This window comes from Manis pentadactyla, chromosome 8, assembly GCF_030020395.1.
Source record: "Manis pentadactyla isolate mManPen7 chromosome 8, mManPen7.hap1, whole genome shotgun sequence".
Taxonomy (NCBI): domain Eukaryota; kingdom Metazoa; phylum Chordata; class Mammalia; order Pholidota; family Manidae; genus Manis; species Manis pentadactyla.
In genome coordinates, this window is record NC_080026.1 from 41,947,275 (window position 1) to 41,966,574 (window position 19,300).

The 19,300-nt window shown below is 40.3% G+C and overlaps 1 protein-coding gene across 2 annotated transcripts in view; it reads right to left on the reverse strand.

Moving 5' to 3' along the window:
- CCDC93 (coiled-coil domain containing 93) overlaps nt 1-19,300 on the reverse strand; it is a 117,171-nt gene that overhangs the window by 78,743 nt on the left and 19,128 nt on the right. Inside the window, exons 7-8 of one of the 2 annotated variants that reach the window (XM_057505678.1) lie at nt 5,572-5,672; nt 4,930-4,947 (exon numbers count right to left, since the gene is read on the reverse strand). In XM_057505678.1, the coding sequence (XP_057361661.1) occupies nt 4,930-4,947; nt 5,572-5,672 (119 nt within the window). The remainder of the gene's footprint in view (nt 1-4,929; nt 4,948-5,571; nt 5,673-19,300) is intronic. The other variant, XM_036886595.2, reaches the window with a different exon arrangement.

The following is a 19,300-nucleotide window of genomic DNA, read 5'->3' on the forward strand; positions in this document are numbered from 1 at the left end:
AGAATACCATTTGACCCAGGAATTCCACTCCTAGGAATTTACTCTGAGAATGCAGCAGCCCAGTTTGAAAAAGACATATGGACCCCTATGTTTATCGCTGCACTATTTACAATAGCCAAGAAATGGAAGCAACCTAAGTGTCCATCAGTAGATGAATGGATGAAGATGTGGTACATATACACAATGGAATATTATTCAGTCATAAGAAGAAAACAAATCCTACTGTTTGCAACAACATGGATGGAGCCAGAGGGTATTATGCTCAGTGAAATAAGCCAGGTGGAGAAAGACAAGTATCAAATTACTTCACTAATCTCTGGAGTGTAAGAACAAAGAAAAAACTGAAGGAACAAGACAGCAGCAGACTCACAGAACCCAAGAATGGACTGTTACCAAAGGGAAAGGGACTGGGGAGGATGGGAGGGAAGAGAGGGATAAGGGGAATAAGGGGTATTACAATTAGCACACATAATGTCGGGGTGGGGGGCACAGAGGGAAGGCAGTATAGCACAGAGAAGACAAGTAGTGACTCTATAGCACCTTACTATGCTGATGGATAGTGACTGTAATTGGGTATGTGGTAGGGACTTGATAATGGGGGGAATCTAGTTACCACAATGTTGTTCATGTAATTGTACATTAATGATACCAAAATTAAAAAAAAATTTTTTTAATAAAGCAAAACCCCTCTCCCTAAAAATAGAAACAAAAATATCCTTCATCAAGTACCTACTGGTAGCTTACACATCAGCAGAAGTCATATGACCCTCTCAATAGGAACTAAGATTGGTATTGTTCTTTCTTACACTCCAGATTTCCCAGCCTCTGCACTTCAATTGCAAAAGCCACTCCTGAGAAGGTCCTGGATGTCCTGAATTAACCCAGCCATTGCCTAGTGATGACTACCATATACCACATATGCAGAAGACCCAATTTAAAACAGAGTTTCAAAACAAAATACACTAAATAAAATTTAGAAGAATAAAACAATAGAAAAAATCAATGAAACCAAGAGCTGGTTCTTTGAGAAAATAAACAAAATAGATAAGCGTCTAGCTAGACTTATTAAGAGGAAAAGAGAATCAACACATATCAACAGAATCAGAAACGAGAAAGGAAACATCACGACGGACCCCACAGGAATACAAAGAATTATTAGAGAGTACTATGAAAATCTATATGCTAATAAGCTGGAAAACCTAGAAGAAATGGACAACGCCCTAGAAAAATACAACCTTCCAAGACTGACGCAGAAAGACACAGAAAATCTAAACAAACCAATTACCAGCAAAGAAATTGAAGCGGTAATCAAAAAACTACCCAAGAACAAAACTCCTGGGCCAGAGGGATTTACCTTGGAATTTTATCAGACATACAAAGATATAATACCCATTCTCCTTAAAGTTTTACAAAAAACAGAAGAGGAGGGAATACTCCCAAACTCATTCTAAGAAGCCAACATCACCCTAATACCAAAACCAGGCAAACACCCCACCAAAAAAGAAAACTACAGACCAATATCCCTGATGAATGTAGATGCAAAAATACTCAACAAAATATTAGCAAACCAAATTCAAAAATACATCAAAAGGATCATACACCATGACCAAATGGGATTCATCCCAGGGATGCAAGGATGGTACAACATTCGAAAATCCATCAACATCATCCACCACATCAACAAAAAGGACAAAAACCACATGATCATCTCCATAGATGCTGAAAAATCATTTGACAAAATTCAACATCCATTCATGATAAAAACTCTCAGCAAAATGGGTATAGAGGGCAAGTACCACAACATAATAAAGGCCATATATGATAAATCCACAGCCAACATCATACTGAACAGTGAAAAGCTGAAAGCTTTTCCTCTGAGATCGGGAACAAGACAGGGATGCCCACTATCCCCACTGTTATTCAACATGGTACTGGAGGTCCTAGCCATGGCAATTAGACAAAACAAAGAAATACAAGGAATCCAGATTGGTAAAGAAGAAGTTAAACTGTCACTATTTGCAGATGACATGATATTGTACATAAAAAACCCTAAAGACTCCACTCCAAAACTACTACAACTGATATAGGAATACAGCAAAGTTGCAGGATACAAAATTAACACACAGAAATCTGTGGCTCTCCTATACACTAACAATGAACTAATAGAAAGAGAAATCAGGAAAACAATTCCATTCACAATTGTATCAAAAAAAATAAAATACTTTGGAATAAACCTAACCAAGGAAGTGAAAGACCTATACCCTGAAAACTATAAGACACTCTTAAGAGAAATTAAAGAGGTCACTAACAAATGGATACTCATTCCATGCTCTTGGCTAGGAAGACTTAATATCGTCAAAATGGCCATCCTGCCCAAAGCAATATACAGATTTGATACAATCCCTATCAAATTACCAACAGCATTCTTCAAAGAACTAGAACAAATAGTTCAAAAATTCATATGGAAACACCAAAGACCCCAAATAGCCAAAGCGATCCTGAGAAGGAAGAATAAAGTGGGGGGGATCTCACTCCCCAACTTCAAACTCTACTACAAAGCCACAGTAATCAAGACAGTTTGGTACTAGCACAAGAACAGAGCCACAGACCAGTGGAACAGAATAGAGACTCCAGACATTAAGCCAAATATATATGGTCAATTAATATATGATAAAGGAGCCATGGACATACAATGGGGAAATGACAGTCTCTTCAACAGATGGTGCTGGCAAAACTAGACAGCTACATGTAAAAGAATGAAACTGGATCACTGTCTAACCCCATACACAAAAGTAAATTTTAAATGGATCAAAGACCTGAATGTAAGTCATGAAACCATAAAACTCTTAGAAAAAAACATAGGCAAAAATCTCTGGGACATAAACATGAGCGACTTCTTCATGAACATATCTCCCTGGGCAAGGGAAACAAAAGCAAAAATGAACAAGTGGGACTATATCAAGCTGAAAAGCTTCTGTACAGCAAAGGACACCATCATAGAACAAAAAGGTACCCTACAGTATGGGAGAATATATTCATAAATGACAGATCCAATAAAGGGTTGACATCCAAAATATATAAAGAGCTCATGCACCTCAACAAACAAAAAGCAAATAATCCAATTAAAAAATGGTCAGAGGAGCTGAACAAACAGTTCTCCAAAGAAGAAATTCAGATGGCCAACAGACATGAAAAGATGCTCCACATCGCTAGTCATCAGAGAAATGCAAATTAAAACCACAAAGAGATATCCAAAAGACCATCCAAAAGACAAACAACAACAAATGGTGGCGAGGTTGTAGAGAAAGGGGAACCTTTCTACACTGCTGGTGGGAATGTAAATTAGCTCAACCATTGTGGAAAGCAGCATGGAGGTTCCTCAAAAAGCTCAAAATAGAAATACCATTTGACCCAGGAATTCCACTTCTAGGAATTTACCTTAAGAATGCAACAGCCCATTTGAAAAAGACAGATGCACCCCTATGTTTATCGCAGCACTATTTAGAATAGCCAAGAAATGGAAGCAACCTAAGTGTCCATCAGTAGATAAATGGATAAAGAATATGTGGTGCATATACATAATGGAATATTATTCAGCCATAAGAAGAAAACAAATCCTACCATTTGCAACACCATGGATGGAGCTAGAGGGTATTATGCTCAGTGAAATTAGCCAGGCACAGAAAGACAAGTACCAAATGATTTCACTCATATGTGGAGTATAAGAACAAGAAAAACTGAAGGAACAAAACAGCAGCAGAATCACAGAACCCAAGAATGGACTAATAGTTACCAAAGGGAAAGGGACTGGGGAGGATGGGTGGGAAGGGAGGGATAAGGGTGGGGAAAAGAAAGGGGGCCTTATAATTAGCATGTATAATGTGGGGGGGACATAGGGATGTGCAATACAGAGAAGACAAGTAGTGACTCTACAGCATCTTACTATGCTGATGGACAGTGACTGTAATGGGGTTTGTAGGACGGGACTTGGTGAAGGGGGGAGTCTAGTAAACATAATGTTCTTCATGTAATTGTAGATTAATGATAACAAAATGAATTAAAAAATGCATGCAGAAAAGTGCAAAAAAAATTACTGAAATATCATCAGCATGGTCATGGTGAGATAGCTTCACTGAATGTCTGATTCCTTTTTACCACCAGGAATGTTTAAGTATCCATGATAATAGAAAAAATGGAGATATGAACAGTACAAACTAAGAGAAACCACACCATTCTTAACCACACTAAATACACTTTGGCTCAGGAACATGTGATACTCACAGAGGTCTCCCAGCTCTGGCTCGCCCTGATCAGTACAGGCTGACTCACCCATGTGCACCTGGGCCTGGCTAGAAAGAAACCATCACAGGGCCTACGACATGCAACCCACCCAGCTGCACAAGGGTCCCACACTTGTTGCTGCCTTGAAATTCCTGAACTTACCATAATTAATCATTCTTAGCAAGGGGCTCTGCATTTTCATTTTATACTGGGACCCCCAAATTATGTCGCTGGTCTGGAGGTGCCTCACTCAGAAAAGAAGTTCAATCTAAGCACCAACTGGTGAGTTGTGAGGCAGCCATCACACCCGGCTTTGGGCCAGAACTGACAACTTCCTTTATATGAAACAGAGGAGTTTTCATTCCTAGGAAGGAGGGACCTGAGCCCAAACTACATACACCCTCAAAAACAAAAACAACATGGCAACTGCAATTCCATTAGAAAGATGGAATATTTAAGTGAATTAAGCCTAATTTCCTTTTCCTTCTCTCCAGTGACCTAGAAGGAGAAGCCATTAGGTGCTCACTCAGGAGATGCTAGTGGCAATGCTGTTAGTTCCAGCCACCCCAGGAGGGTTGGCACTGGGGCAGAGCAGCACACAGCAACCATTCCCAGCTTAAAGAGAGGAAACATGGGAAACATACTCACATCAAGGAATCAGTTACCCTAAGTGAAAAAGCAGGACATAAATGAAGGTTAATATCCAGGTCAAGCAAACAATTCAATGAGGAGAAGCACTTCCAAGTGCACGTGTTTTTACAAAAAAACTGAAGATACAAAATTTTTCTTTTTTTTAAATTAGATATGCTTTTAAGAAGTGACAAAATTCTCCATTTCCCTGATCAGGAAGAATTTCACAGGAAACCAAAACTATTATTCTAAATTTATTTAAAGCAAGTAAACTTAAATTAGTAAACTTAACAACTACTTTTAATTCATTAGTTTACTTGAAGTTTTTAACAAATGGCAGAGTCCTGAAAGGCACACCACCCATCTTCGCAAATCCCTAACACCTTCCCAAGGAGGGCAGAGCCAGAGTGCAGTTACACACACACTGCAGAGAGGACATTCAAGGTCAGACCTCTACCACCACCAGGGAAGCTACGCACTGGAACCTGGGTAATTCAATACCACAGAAAACATACTGAAGCTGGGAATCTTCGGGCCAAAACCAGTAAACTCCATCAGGTAAAAACCAACCTGGTTAATCCCAATGAAGCAGTTCGAATTAGCTTTTCTTTTTTAATGGTTTTATAAAATGGACACTTTGGACTGGGCCCCAGTCTTTACCTGCCATATTCCAAAAGTGTAGCATGGACTCTAGATTCTTCATCGGGCAGCTCCTCTGCTCCCTGCTGGCGTTTGTATTTCCGACGAGGCTTGTAAACATCCTAAGAAGTAGGGGAGACAGATGCTTACTGAGGGTGAGAAGGCGCTTCTCCTGAACTGGCTGCTGGATAGGTCAGCTGTCAGGTAAGAGAGTCCTCCGCATGCTGGTGAGTCTAAGCTCTCCTGGAGAAGGGCAGTGGGCACCAGGCGGCTGCCTTCTCAGGGTCTGCTCCTTTGGCTTTTATACAGGTAACAAATATTTCTGCTGCTTGTCAACTTGGTTTTAACTAGGTTGGGGTTTGGATGTTTTGTGGGGAGGGTCCTATGACATTTTAACATTTTATGTAGTCAAACTTATCATTTCATATCCCTATACTGGGGACTGTGAAAAAAAGGTTCTTGTATGTTACTTGCATAGTTTATATTTAGCCTTTTAATCTATTCAGAGGGGGCTATAATGAAGGGTAGGGATCTAGCTTTTTCCTTTCGGAGTGGAAAATTAAGAATCCCAACATCATCAATTTAGTAATCCATCCTTTCCCTGATGTGAAATGGTATATGTACATATATATCTGTGTATATATATATACGTGTATATATGTATATATATATATATGTAAAATGTACCAGCATTACCCTCTTCAATTACTCATGCTTTATGGGTCCTTGTCCTGTCACCACTGTTTTTTGTTAAATTTCTTGGCCATTCTTATATATTTTCTTTTCCAAATAAATTCTTTTATCAGTTTCTCAAGTTCATTATGAAAAAATGTTGAGTTTTGATTAGAATCATACCAAATTTACAGATTACTTTGGGAAGAAGTGACATCTTTGTAGTACTGAATATTCCCTTGAGAAGCACGGTTTATCATTCTACTCAAATTGTTTTTTATTCCTTATAAATTTCCAGAAAAAATTAAAATTTTCTAGTTACTATATATTCAGACCTTTCTTCCACCCAGGTCCACAAACTAGTTCAACAACCAAAGAATCCTTTAAAAAACTTCCTTAAATGGCAATGAAGATATCAGTTCTTGACTTTAATACCAGAAAAGGAGATACAAACTCTTCAGTGATGCGAATCTTTTTCACAAGTGTTTTGAGGTTTACCCTCAAAAAAATTTATGAAAACATAACATGCACTATAAACTTCCATCTGACTTTTTAAATTATTAGAGTGTGATTTAGTTATAAATGTAGAGAGCAAATGTATAGGACACATTTTGAAACAATATATATAAATCCCTTAAACAAAGTAAATGACATATAGTAGGTGCTCAACTAATATAGGTCTTCACCCCCCAATGACCTGGTTTGTCATTCTATGCAAATTAATGTTTTTGTTGAATATTTTAGAAAAATCTGCTCAGGCTCTGGGTGCAAGTAGACAGCTGCTTATGCAAGGTATTCTAGCTTTTTTGTCCCCAGATCTTTTTTTGCTACTATGAGAGTTCACCATATCTAATCTCAACCATGACAAGCACTACTACCATATTTCTCCAGACAGAGGCATTTTTATTCTAATTAGAACTGTTCCCCACCTTGATACTTCTGGTTAACTTTATTTACTTTTTTTCTTGCCCTTTTACCCCCTTTACCTGTTTTACTTTTTATTGTGAAAAGTTTCAAACATAAAGAAAAGCATTGCTTTTCTAATACATACTATATAATCTCAACAGTTTTATCGAAAAGGAATGGAACAGGGCCTGGAATGATACTGGAGGGTTATTATTACAATTTGCTGCTGGGTGTCTATATGAATGGGAGGCTATAAATAACATAAAACAGATCTATGGGGAAATGAGAAATATAATGAATCCATATGATGTCAGTTACTGCATAAGATTTAATTTCCACTGAGCTCTACTATTATAGCAGCACTATATAGTTGAGCTTAACTGCTATCTTCCTTAGTTACCATTGATAGAGTCAGTGATTCAAGACAGGAAATTGGATTCTTCTAAAAAAAGGACTGACTCCAAAACAATAGCATACCTAAACCAACAACTCCAAGAACCTTTTTATCCTGCCTAACGATGACAATATTGGCCTTTGTGTAATTACTCCTTATACTTTGAAGTGTCTTGTATACATTTCACCATTTGCATTTTATAACTACACCATGAGGTAGAGAGGCAAGGCAGATGCTATTACCCCCACTTTACTGCTGAAGAAGCAGATTAAATAATACATCCGGGATCTCTAGGATAGTCTTATGCGTGGCCTTAGGTACTCCTGGCTGCTAGTCCCAAGGTTTTTCCACTACACTAACTTGCTTCTGGAGGGCATTATAGCTACCCACCATTCATCGCAACTGAGCCCTCTCCCTCTCAAGAGACTCACTATATACCTGAAACTGCCACATGGATCATTATGATGGTTTGCTGAATTGATGTTATGTCAGAGGTTTCTAGGACCTAAATGTCAGAGGTTTCTAGGCCAACTATAAAGTGGTATTGCTAAGTCACCCGGTAAAGCAAAAGGAGTCAGGAACACTGATGTCTCATCCCATCTCTGCCACCAACTAGCTGTACAACCTTGGGGAAGGCAGTTCTCCTCAATGGGCCTATTCCTTATCTTCAAAATGAGGATTAGACTAATAGATCTTAACAGTTTCCTGTTTGTAGTGTTTTTAATCCTGCAAACATACTGACTTGGTTTCATGACTCAATCAATAATTTAATGTCTGGGGTTAATTTAAAAAAAAAGAAAGAAACACCTCATACTTTATATAAAATTGTACTTTTAAAAGGTATGCAAACTCAACTTATTTTATTAGTAGTGAAGGCAATAATAATGGCTATCATTTACTGAAAGCTAGGTCTGTGCCAGGCATGCACTGTTCTATATTTATTGCCAAGCTGATCTTCACACCTGTCATAGTTATCCTTGTTTTCTGTGTATAGATGATGAAGCTCAGGCACAGAGAGTTTAGGGAACTCACCCACAGTTACAAAGGCAGTAAGTTACAGGATGCCTCCAGAACTGGGACTCTTAAGCAGTCAGCAAGATATTTTATACCTCAACTCTGATCACCCTTCATGGGTTCTGATCATTTGTTTCAGCAGATGCTAAAGGACACATGAGCAGGGTTAAAAAATTAAGATGACCCTTTTGTAAAGCAGAGCTCTTGCACTGTGCAGGTCACAGATCTCTACATCATGGTCTAGCTGCAAGTCAGGCTCCTGTTGGAGAAATTCCTCTGAGTCACACCAAATGGCAGGGAAGGGAGTCACAGCACCATGGCAGTGTCTGCAGCGGAGCCCTGATCACTGTCCCCATGACAATGACAGGTGCTCCTTTATGAAATAACAAGTAGGCAGCAAAATAGCCACTACCAACTTGGCATTCTATGGTCAAATGCTCCTGTGGGCAGACAGCACTCCACTCAGCAGGAGGCAGCATTCCCCTTGGTTACCTGCACCGACCTTCACAGCTCATTCTTCACAGCTCAACAGCCCAAACCTGACCTACCAGACATACCTCAGAGCAGAACCCTGACTGCCACCAAAAGGGCCCACAGATGCTTCCACCATCAAGAGCCATGTTGTGAAAGATCCCCTAAGAGAAAGTTACTATAATTAAGACAAATAAGTTTGTTTCATTATCATATAAATAAAATCACAGCAACTGCCAAAATAAAGTCCCTGGGTACTAAGAGATGGAAATAAGAGATGGATGGAGAGGACCATATCTCCAGGAAGGAAGTTAGCTGGGAGGTAGAGTTTTCTCCAGAGGCACCTGTGAACTTTGTTCCTTCCCCACTCTTTCACCTGCGCTCTGCTCTGCAGGCATGCCTTCTGCTCTCTGAGATCCAGCACAAGTCCCACCTTAGGTCTCCTGGAGTCTGCATCAAACAATATAATTTGGTGGGTAAGAATAAGGCTGCTGTATTAAATAAATGAGCCAAAGACAGTTTCTGCATGTTGGCTCCTAGGTTTATCTCTTCACAGCAGGCTGACACCCACTGGCTTAGGAGTCTACCAGTGCCAAACTACAATTTTCACATATCCAGTTGTTTTAAATATAGCCCAAATAAGCTGATCTTTAGCCATTTACATCTGTCTACCTTGCACAGTCTACCTACCACTGCACCCAGTGTTTGCAGACTTTGATAAAATAAGCCCTGGGGCTATAAAGCCTCACGCTGCTGCCTTCAGAGATCTGTGACCCAGAGATCCCTGCTGAGCTGCTGAGCAATAGCACCTAGACACCTGAGCACCTCCTATGATCCTTCCAGGGGTCCCTTGCTTTCCTCCCTTTCTGGGGGCAGCTGAGCCTCTGGCTGGTCCATACTGTGAGGAACTCCCAGACCCCACATGCAACTGGCCAAAGCATCAACCAAACGAGGCTGTGAGCACTACTGCACCTCATGGTCACATCTTCCTTGATGTGCCCCAGATCCCTGAGTCCCTTGCAGCTGGAATGTCACTGCTTTTGTCTCCTCCTAGAACACAGCCTGGCACACACTGAGTGCTCCGTGATTATTACTGAATGATACGTGGAGCAAGACAATAGGGTTGTAGTTCTGACCCATAACTTACTACCTATTTGATGTATGGGCAAGTTACTTTAGCCTCTCTGGTTTTCCATATGTAAAATAGGTATACATAGAGTGTTGTGAGGCTAAATTACTTAAGAGCATCTGACATACAGTAAGGACTAAGATACACATTTTAAACATATGTATGTATATATATTAACAAATATACTAGTATATTATATTTTGCCATGTTTGCATTTTATGTGATGGATGAAAAGACCTTCCTCAAAGCCTTCCCTATGGAAGACACACCAGAGTAGTAATTTTAAATGACATGGTCTGTTAAGGTGATCCAGTAAGTTCAGCAAAGTATTTTCTTTCAAACAGACCAGAAGCTCTATGAAGTCATTTTTTTTCCTGTCCCCTCTATTCTCACACAAAATTCTAAACATTACTAAAAAATGCTCAATAAATAGTAAATGAACATTTGGGGGGAACTTTGTGTAGAACTTCACAGGTACTCTTTACTCAAGGTTAAGAGGGAGGAACAGATCTCCCTGTACAGCACAGACACTGCAGAGTATGGAGGCTGACAAGGAGGGAGTAAGCTATACAACAGCACCCAAAGTGAGACAAATAAGCGACTGCCATGATGAGACAGTGGAAGATGGTGAGGGGAGGCCTGCAGGGTGGCAAGTTTCATTTTCTCATGTCTTTTGAAAATACACTTCCCATCAAGCGCACCTCCTAGGAAGCAGCGAGCTATTCTGTAGAAAAGAGGTATGGAGGTGTCAAGAAAGTAACACAGAAATGCTGGGAATAATCCCTAAGAGGAAGGAAAGTGAGGCTAAGACAGAGAGAGAACCCAAGTGATGAGCTCAGAAATTCAAGTTCACAATAGCTTTTCTGCCTGGCAATCTGGCAAGAGGCACTAACAGCCTCAGACATACCCTTCCATCCAATTCCACTCATGGAATGTATGCTAAGTAAATAATTAAGGATAAAAGAGAATTAGCTAGGAGGATGTCCTAAATAATGGCCAAAAGAAACAAGAAAAGATACAAACTAAGCTAGTTAAGTTGCTATCAAGCAACGATCTACAGCCACTAAAAATGCCATGGAGGGATACAGGCGTAACTTGGAGATACTGCAGGTTCTAGTCCACATTATTATAATAAAGCAAATTAAATGAATTTTTTGGCTTCCCAGTGCATAAAAAAGTTATGTTTATACTATACTGTAGTCTATTAAGTGTGCAATAGCATTATGTCTAAAAATTCAATATTAGTTTAAAAATATTTCATTCTAAAAAATGTGACCATCTGAACTTCCAGTGAGTCATAAATATTTTTAAGCTGGGGGATGGTCTTGCCTTGATGTTGACAGCTGATCAGGGTGGTGTTTGCTGAAGGTTGGGGTGGCCATGGCAATTCCTTAAAATAAGACAACAGTGAAGTTTACCTCATCAATGGACTCTTCATTTCACAAATTATTCCTCTGTAGGATGTAATGCTGTGTGATAGCACTTAACCCATAGCAAAAATCCTTTCAAAATTGGAGTCAATCCTCTGAAACCCTGCTGCTGCTTTATCAACTAAGTTTACGTAATATTCTAAATTCTTTGTCATTTCTACAATCTTCACCAGAGGTAGAGTCCATCTCAATAAACTACTTTCTTTGCTCATTCATAAGAAGCAACTCTTCATCTGTTCAAGTTTGATCATGAGATTGCGGCAACTCAATCACATCTTCAGGCTCCACTTCTAATTCCAGTTCTCTTGCTGTTCATACCACATATGCAGTGACTTCCTCCACTGAAGTCTTGAACCCTCAAAGCATCCGTTAAGGCTAGAATCAACTTCTTCCCATCTTCTGTTAATGTTGATACTCTTCCAATGAATCAAGAATCTTAGTGGCATCTAGAATGATGAATCCTTTCAAGCGTTTCAATTTTCTTGGCCTCGATCCATCAGATGAATCACTATCTATAGCAGCTATAGCCTTATGAAAAGATTTCAATAAGAATTGAAAGTCAAAATTATTCTTTGATCTATGGACTGCAGACTGGATGTTGTCAGCAGGCATGGAATCAACAGTAATTGAGCCATCAGAGCTCTTGGGTGACCAGGTACACTGTGAGTGAGCAGTAATATTTTGAAAAGAAAATTTTTTTCTGAGCAGTAGGTTTCAACAGTGGACTTAAAATATTCAGTAAACCATGCTGTAAACATATGTGCTGTCATCCAGGATTTGTTGTTTCATTTACAGAGCACAGGCAGAGTAGACTTAGCATAATTCCGAAGGGCCCTAGGATTTTCAGAATGGTCAATGAGCATTGGCTTCAACTTACAAAGCACCAGCTGCATTAACCCCTAAAAAGAGAGTCAGCCTGTCCTCTAAAGCTTTGAAACCGGACACTAACTATTCCTCTCTAGTTACGAAAGTCCTGGATGGCACTGTCTTCCAATATTGTTACATCTACAGTGGAAGTCTGCTGTTCAGTGTAGCCACCTTTATCAGTGAGCTTAACGGATCTGGATAACCTGGCTGCAGCTTCCACATCACTTGCTGTGGCTTCACCTTGCACTTGTCTTGTTATGAAGATGGCTTCTTTCCTGAAGATTTATGAACAAATGTCTGCTAGCTTCCAGTTTTTCTTCTCTTCATCACCTCTCTTAGCCTTCACAAAAGTGAGGAAAGGCAGGGCCATGCTCTGGATTAGGCTTTGGCTTACGGGAATGCTGTGACTGGTCCGATCTTCCAACCAGACCTCTAATGCCCTTTCTGCATAAGCAGTTAGTCTGCTTCACTCATCATCTGTGTGTTCACTGGGGTAGCTCTTTTCTTTCAAGAATGTGTTCTTTACATTCACAACCTGGCTAATTGCATGGTGCAAGAGGCCTAGCTTTTGGCCTATCTCAGCTTTTCACATACCCTCCTTACTAAGCTTAATCACTTCTAGCTTTTGATTTAAAGTGAGTGATGTGTGACACTTTCCTTCACTTGAATACTTACAGGCCACTGTAGGGTTAATTGGCCTGACTTCAACACTGCAGTGTCTTAGGGCATAAGGAAGGCCCAATCAGAGGGAGAGAGATTGGTGAGGGGGAGGGGAGAGCAGTGGTTGGTGGAGCAGCCAGAACATATAACTCTTATCAGTTATGTTCACTGTCTAGTATATGGGCACAGTTTGTGGTGCCCCAAAACAATTACAATAGTAACATTGAAGATCACTGATCACAGAGCATAACAAATAAAATAATAATGAAAAGTCTGAAATATTCTAAGAATTACCAAAATATGATAAAGAAACAAATTGAGGACCTGGGCAGAAGATGGCGGCGTGAGTAGAGCAGCGGAAATCTCCTCCCAAAACAACATATATCTATGAAAATATAACAAAGACAACCCTTCCTAGAATAAAGACCAGAGGACACAGGACAATATCCAGACCACATCTGCACCTGAGAGAACCCAGCGCCTCGCCAAGGGGGTAAGATACAAGCCCCGGCCCCGCGGGAGCCGAGCGCCCCTCCCCCCAGCTCCCGGCGGGAGAAGAGCAGGCAGAGCGGGAGGGAGACAGAGCCCAGGACTGCCGAACACCCAGCCCCAGCCATCCGGGCCAGAGTGCAGGGCGCTCGATACTAGGAAAACAGGGCAGCAAGAACAGTGAGCAGGCACTGGAGGCTGGGCGACAGAGGGCATAAGAAAAGCGCGCGACCATTTTTTTTTGCTTTTTTGCTGTTTTGTTTTGGCGAGCGCTTTTTGGAAGTCTTAAAGGGATAGGGACCCCAATACTAGGGAAACAGGGCAGAAAGACCGGTGAGCAGAGGCCTGAGGCTGGCACCGCAGAATAAAGAAAAACGACCGACCACCTTTTTCATTAATTAAAAACTTTTTTTTTTTTTTAATTAAAAAAATTTTTTTTTCTTTTTTTTTTTGGTGGGCGTTGTTTTGTTTTGGCGGGTGCTTTTTGGAAGTCTTAAAGGGGCAGGGCGGGTCACTTAATCCAGAGGTAGGGAATCCGGGATGTCTGGGCACCCTAACCCCTGGGCTGCAGGGAGCAGGGAGGCCCCTTACGGAGATAAATAGCCTCCCAGCCGCTCCTGCTCCAACGCGACTCCACCATTTTGGAGTAGCTGCCCGAGCCAGGCCACGCCCACAGCAACAGCGGAGATTAACTCCATAGCAGCCGGGCAGGAAGCAGAAACCCTGTCTGCGCGCAGCTGCGCAGCACAAGCCACTAGAGGCCGCTGTTCTCCCAGGAGAGGAGGGCCACAAACCAACAAGAAAGTAAGTCCTTCCAGCCGTCACTGGTCCCAGTTCTGCAGACTATTCCTATCACCATGAAAAGGCAAAGCTACAGGCAGACAAAGATCACAGAGACAACACCAGAGAAGGAGACAGACCTAACCAGTCTCTCTGAAAAAGAATTCAAAATAAGAATCATAAACATGCTGACAGAGATGCAGAGAAATACGCAAGAGAAATGGGATGAAGTCCGGAAGGAGATCACAGATGCCAGAAAGGAGATCGCAGAAATGAAGCAAACTCTGGAAGGGTTTATAAGCAGAATGGATAGAATGCAAGAGGCCATTGATGGAATTGATATCAGAGAACAGGAACGCATAGAAGCTGACATAGAGAGAGACAAAAGGATCTCCAGGAATGAAACAATATTAAGAGAACTGTGTGACCAATCCAAAAGGAACAATATCCGTATTATAGGGGTCCCAGAAGAAGAAGAGAGAGGAAAAGAGATGGAAAGTATCTTAGAAGAAATAATTGCTGAAAACTTCCCCACACTGGGGGAGGAAGTAATCGAACAGACCACGGAAATACACAGAACCCCCAACAGAAAGGATCCAAGAAGGGCAACACCAAGACACATAATAATTAAAATGGCAAAGATCAAGGACAAGGAAAGAGTGTTAAAAGCAGCTAGAGAGAAAAAGGTCACCTATAAAGGGAAACCCATCAGGCTAACGTCAGATTTCTCAACAGAAACCCTACAGGCCAGAAGAGAATGGCATGATATATTTAATACAATGAAACAGAAGGGCCTTGAACCAAGGATACTGTATCCAGCACGACTATCATTCAAATATGACGGTGGGATTAAACAATTCCCAGACAAACAAAAGCTGAGGGAATTTGCTTTCCACAAACCACCTCTACAGAACATCTTACAGGGACTGCTCTAGATCGGAGCACTCCTAGAAAGAGCACAGCACAAAACACCCAACATATGAAGAATCAAGGAGGAGGAACAAGAAGGGAGAGAAGAAAAGAATCTCCAGATAGTGTACATAAGAGCTCAATAAGCGAGCTAAGTTAGGCAGTAAGATACTAAAGAGGCTAACCTTGAACCTTTGGTAACCACGAATTTAAAGCCTGCAATGGCAATAAGTACATATCTTTCAATAGTAACGCTAAATGTTAATGGGTTGAATGCACCAATCAAAAGACACAGAGTAACAGAATGGATAAAAAAGCAAGACCCATCTATATGCTGCTTACAAGAAACTAACCTCAAACCCAAAGACATGTACAGACTAAAAGTCAAGGGATGGAAAAACATATTTCAAGCAAACAACAGTGAGAAGAAAGCAGGGGTTGCAGTACTAATATCAGAGAAAATAGACTTCAAAACAAAGAAAGTAACAAGAGATAAAGAAGGACACTACATAATGATAAAGGGCTCAGTCAAACAAGAGGATATAACCATTCTAAATATATATGCACCCAACACAGGAGCACCAGCATATGTGAAACAAATACTAACAGAACTAAAGGGGGATATAGACTGCAATACATTCATTCTAGGAGACTTCAACACACCACTCACCCCAAAGGATAGATCCACTGGGCAGAAAATAAGTAAGGACACGGAAGCACTGAACAACACAGTAGAGCAGATGGACCTAATAGACATCTATAGAACTCTACATCCAAAAGCAGCGGGATATACATTCTTCTCAAGTGCACATGGAACATCCTCCAGAATAGACCACATACTAGGCCACAAAAAGAGCCTCAGAAAATTCCAAAAGATTGAAATCCTACCAACCAACTTTTCAGACCACAAAGGCATAAAACTAGAACTGTACAAAGAAAGCAAAGAGGCTCACAAACACATGGAGGCTTAACAACACGCTCCTAAATAATCAATGGATCAATGACCAAATCAAAATGGAGATCCAGCAATATATGGAAACAAATGACAACAACAACACTAAGCCCCAACTTCTGTGGGACACAGCAAAAGCAGTCTTAAGAGGAAAGTATATAGCAATCCAAGCATATTTAAAAAAGGAAGAGCAATCCCAAATGAATGGTCTAATGTCACAATTATCAAAATTGGAAAAAGAAGAACAGATGAGGCCTAAGGTCAGCAGAAGGAGGGACATAATAAAGATCAGAGAAGAAATAAATAAAATTGAGAAGAATAAAACAATAGCAAAAATCAATGAAACCAAGAGCTGGTTCTTCGAGAAAATAAACAAAATAGATAAGCCTCTAGCCAGACTTATTAAGAAGAAAAGAGAGTCAACACAAATCAACAGTATCAGAAACGAGAAAGGAAAAATCACGACGGACCCCACGGAAATGCAAAGAATTATTGGAGAATACTATGAAAACCTATATGCTAACAAGCTGGGAAACCTAGGAGAAATGGACAACTTCCTAGAAAAATATAACCTTCCAAGATTGACCCAGGAAGAAACAGAAAATCTAAACAGACCAATTACCAGCAACGAAATTGAAGAGGTAATCAAAAAACTACCAAAGAACAAAACCCCCGGGCCAGATGGATTTACCTCGGAATTTTATCAGACATACAGGGAAGACATAATACCCATTCTCTTTAAAGTTTTCCAAAAAATAGAGGAGGAGGGGATACTCCCAAACTCATTCTATGAAGCTAACATCACCCTAATACCAAAACCAGGCAAAGACCCCACCAAAAAAGAAAACTACAGACCAATATCCCTGATGAACGTAGATGCAAAAATACTCAACAAAATATTAGCAAACCGAATTCAAAAATACATCAAAAGGATCATACACCATGACCAAGTGGGATTCATTCCAGGGATGCAAGGATGGTACAACATTCGAAAGTCCATCAACATCATCCACCACATCAACAAAAAGAAAGACAAAAACCACATGATCATCTCCATAGATGCTGAAAAAGCATTCGACAAAGTTCAACATCCATTCATGTTAAAAACTCTCAGCAAAATGGGAATAGAGGGCAAGTACCTCAACATAATAAAGGCCATCTATGATAAACCCACAGCCAACATTATATTGAACAGCGAGAAGCTGAAAGCATTTCCGCTGAGATCGGGAACTAGACAGGGATGCCCACTCTCTCCACTGTTATTTAACATAGTACTGGAGGTCCTAGCTACGGCAATCAGACAAAATAAAGAAATACAAGGAATCCAGATTGGTAAAGAAGAAGTTAAACTGTCACTATTTGCAGATGACATGATACTGTACATAAAAAACCCTAAAGACTCCACCCCAAAACTACTAGAACTGATATCGGAATACAGCAAAGTTGCAGGATACAAAATCAACACACAGAAATCTGTGGCTTTCCTATATACTAACAATGAACCAACAGAAAGAGAAATCAGGAAAACAACTCCATTCACAATTGCATCAAAAAAAATAAAATACCTAGGAATAAACCTAACCAAAGAAGTGAAAGACTTATACTCTGAAAACTACAAGTCACTCTTAAGAGAAATTAAAGGGGACACTAACAGATGGAAACTCATCCCATGCTCGTGGCTAGGAAGAATTAATATCGTCAAAATGGCCATCCTGCCCAAAGCAATATACAGATTTGATGCAATCCCTATGAAACTACCAGCAACATTCTTCAATGAACTGGAACAAATAATTCAAAAATTCATATGGAAACACCAAAGACCCCGAATAGCCAAAGCAATCCTGAGAAAGAAGAATAAAGTAGGGGGGATCTCACTCCCCAACTTCAAGCTCTACTATAAAGCCACAGTAATCAAGACAATTTGGTACTGGCACAAGAGCAGAGCCACAGACCAATGGAACAGACTAGAGAATCCAGACATTAACCCAGACATATATGGTCAATTAATATTTGATAAAGGAGCCATGGACATACAATGGCGAAATGACAGTCTCTTCAACAGGTGGTGCTGGCAAAACTGGACAGCTACATGTAGGAGAATGAAACTGGACCATTGTCTAACCCCATATACAAAAGTAAACTCAAAATGGATCAAAGACCTGAATGTAAGCCATGAAACCATTAAACTCTTGGAAGAAAACATAGGCACAAACCTCTTAGACATAAACATGAGTGACCTCTTCTTGAACATAACTCCCCGGGCAAGGAAAACAACAGCAAAAATGAGTAAGTGGGACTATATTAAGCTGAAAAGCTTCTGTACAGCAAAAGACACCATCAATAGAACAAGAAGGATCCCTACAGTATGGGAGAATATATTTGAAAATGACACATCCGATAAAGGCTTGACGTCCAGAATATATAAGGAGCTCTCACGCCTCAACAAACAAAAAACAAATAACCCAATTAAAAAATGGGCAGAGGAACTGAACAGACAGTTCTCCAAAAAAGAAATACAGATGGCCAACAGACACATGAAAAGATGCTCCACATCGCTAATTATCAGAGAAATGCAAATTAAAACTACAATGAGGTATCACCTCACACCAGTAAGGATGGCTGCCATCCAAAAGACAAACAACAACAAATGTTGGCGAGGCTGTGGAGAAAGGGGAACCCTCCTACACTGCTGGTGGGAATGTAAGTTAGTTCAACCATTGTGGAAAGCAGTATGGAGGTACATCAAAATGCTCAAAACAGACTTACCATTTGACCCAGGAATTCCACTCCTAGGAATTTACCCTAAGAACGCAGCAATCAAGTTTGAGAAAGACAGATGCACCCCTATGTTTATTGCAGCACTATTTACAATAGCCAAGAATTGGAAGCAACCTAAATGTCCATCAATAGATGAATGGATAAAGAAGATGTGGTACATATACACAATGGAATACTACTCAGCCATAAGAAAAGGGCAAATCCAATCATTTGCAGCAACATGGATGGAGCTGGAGGGTATTATGCTCAGTGAAACAAGCCAAGCGGAGAAAGAGAAATACCAAATGATTTCACTTATC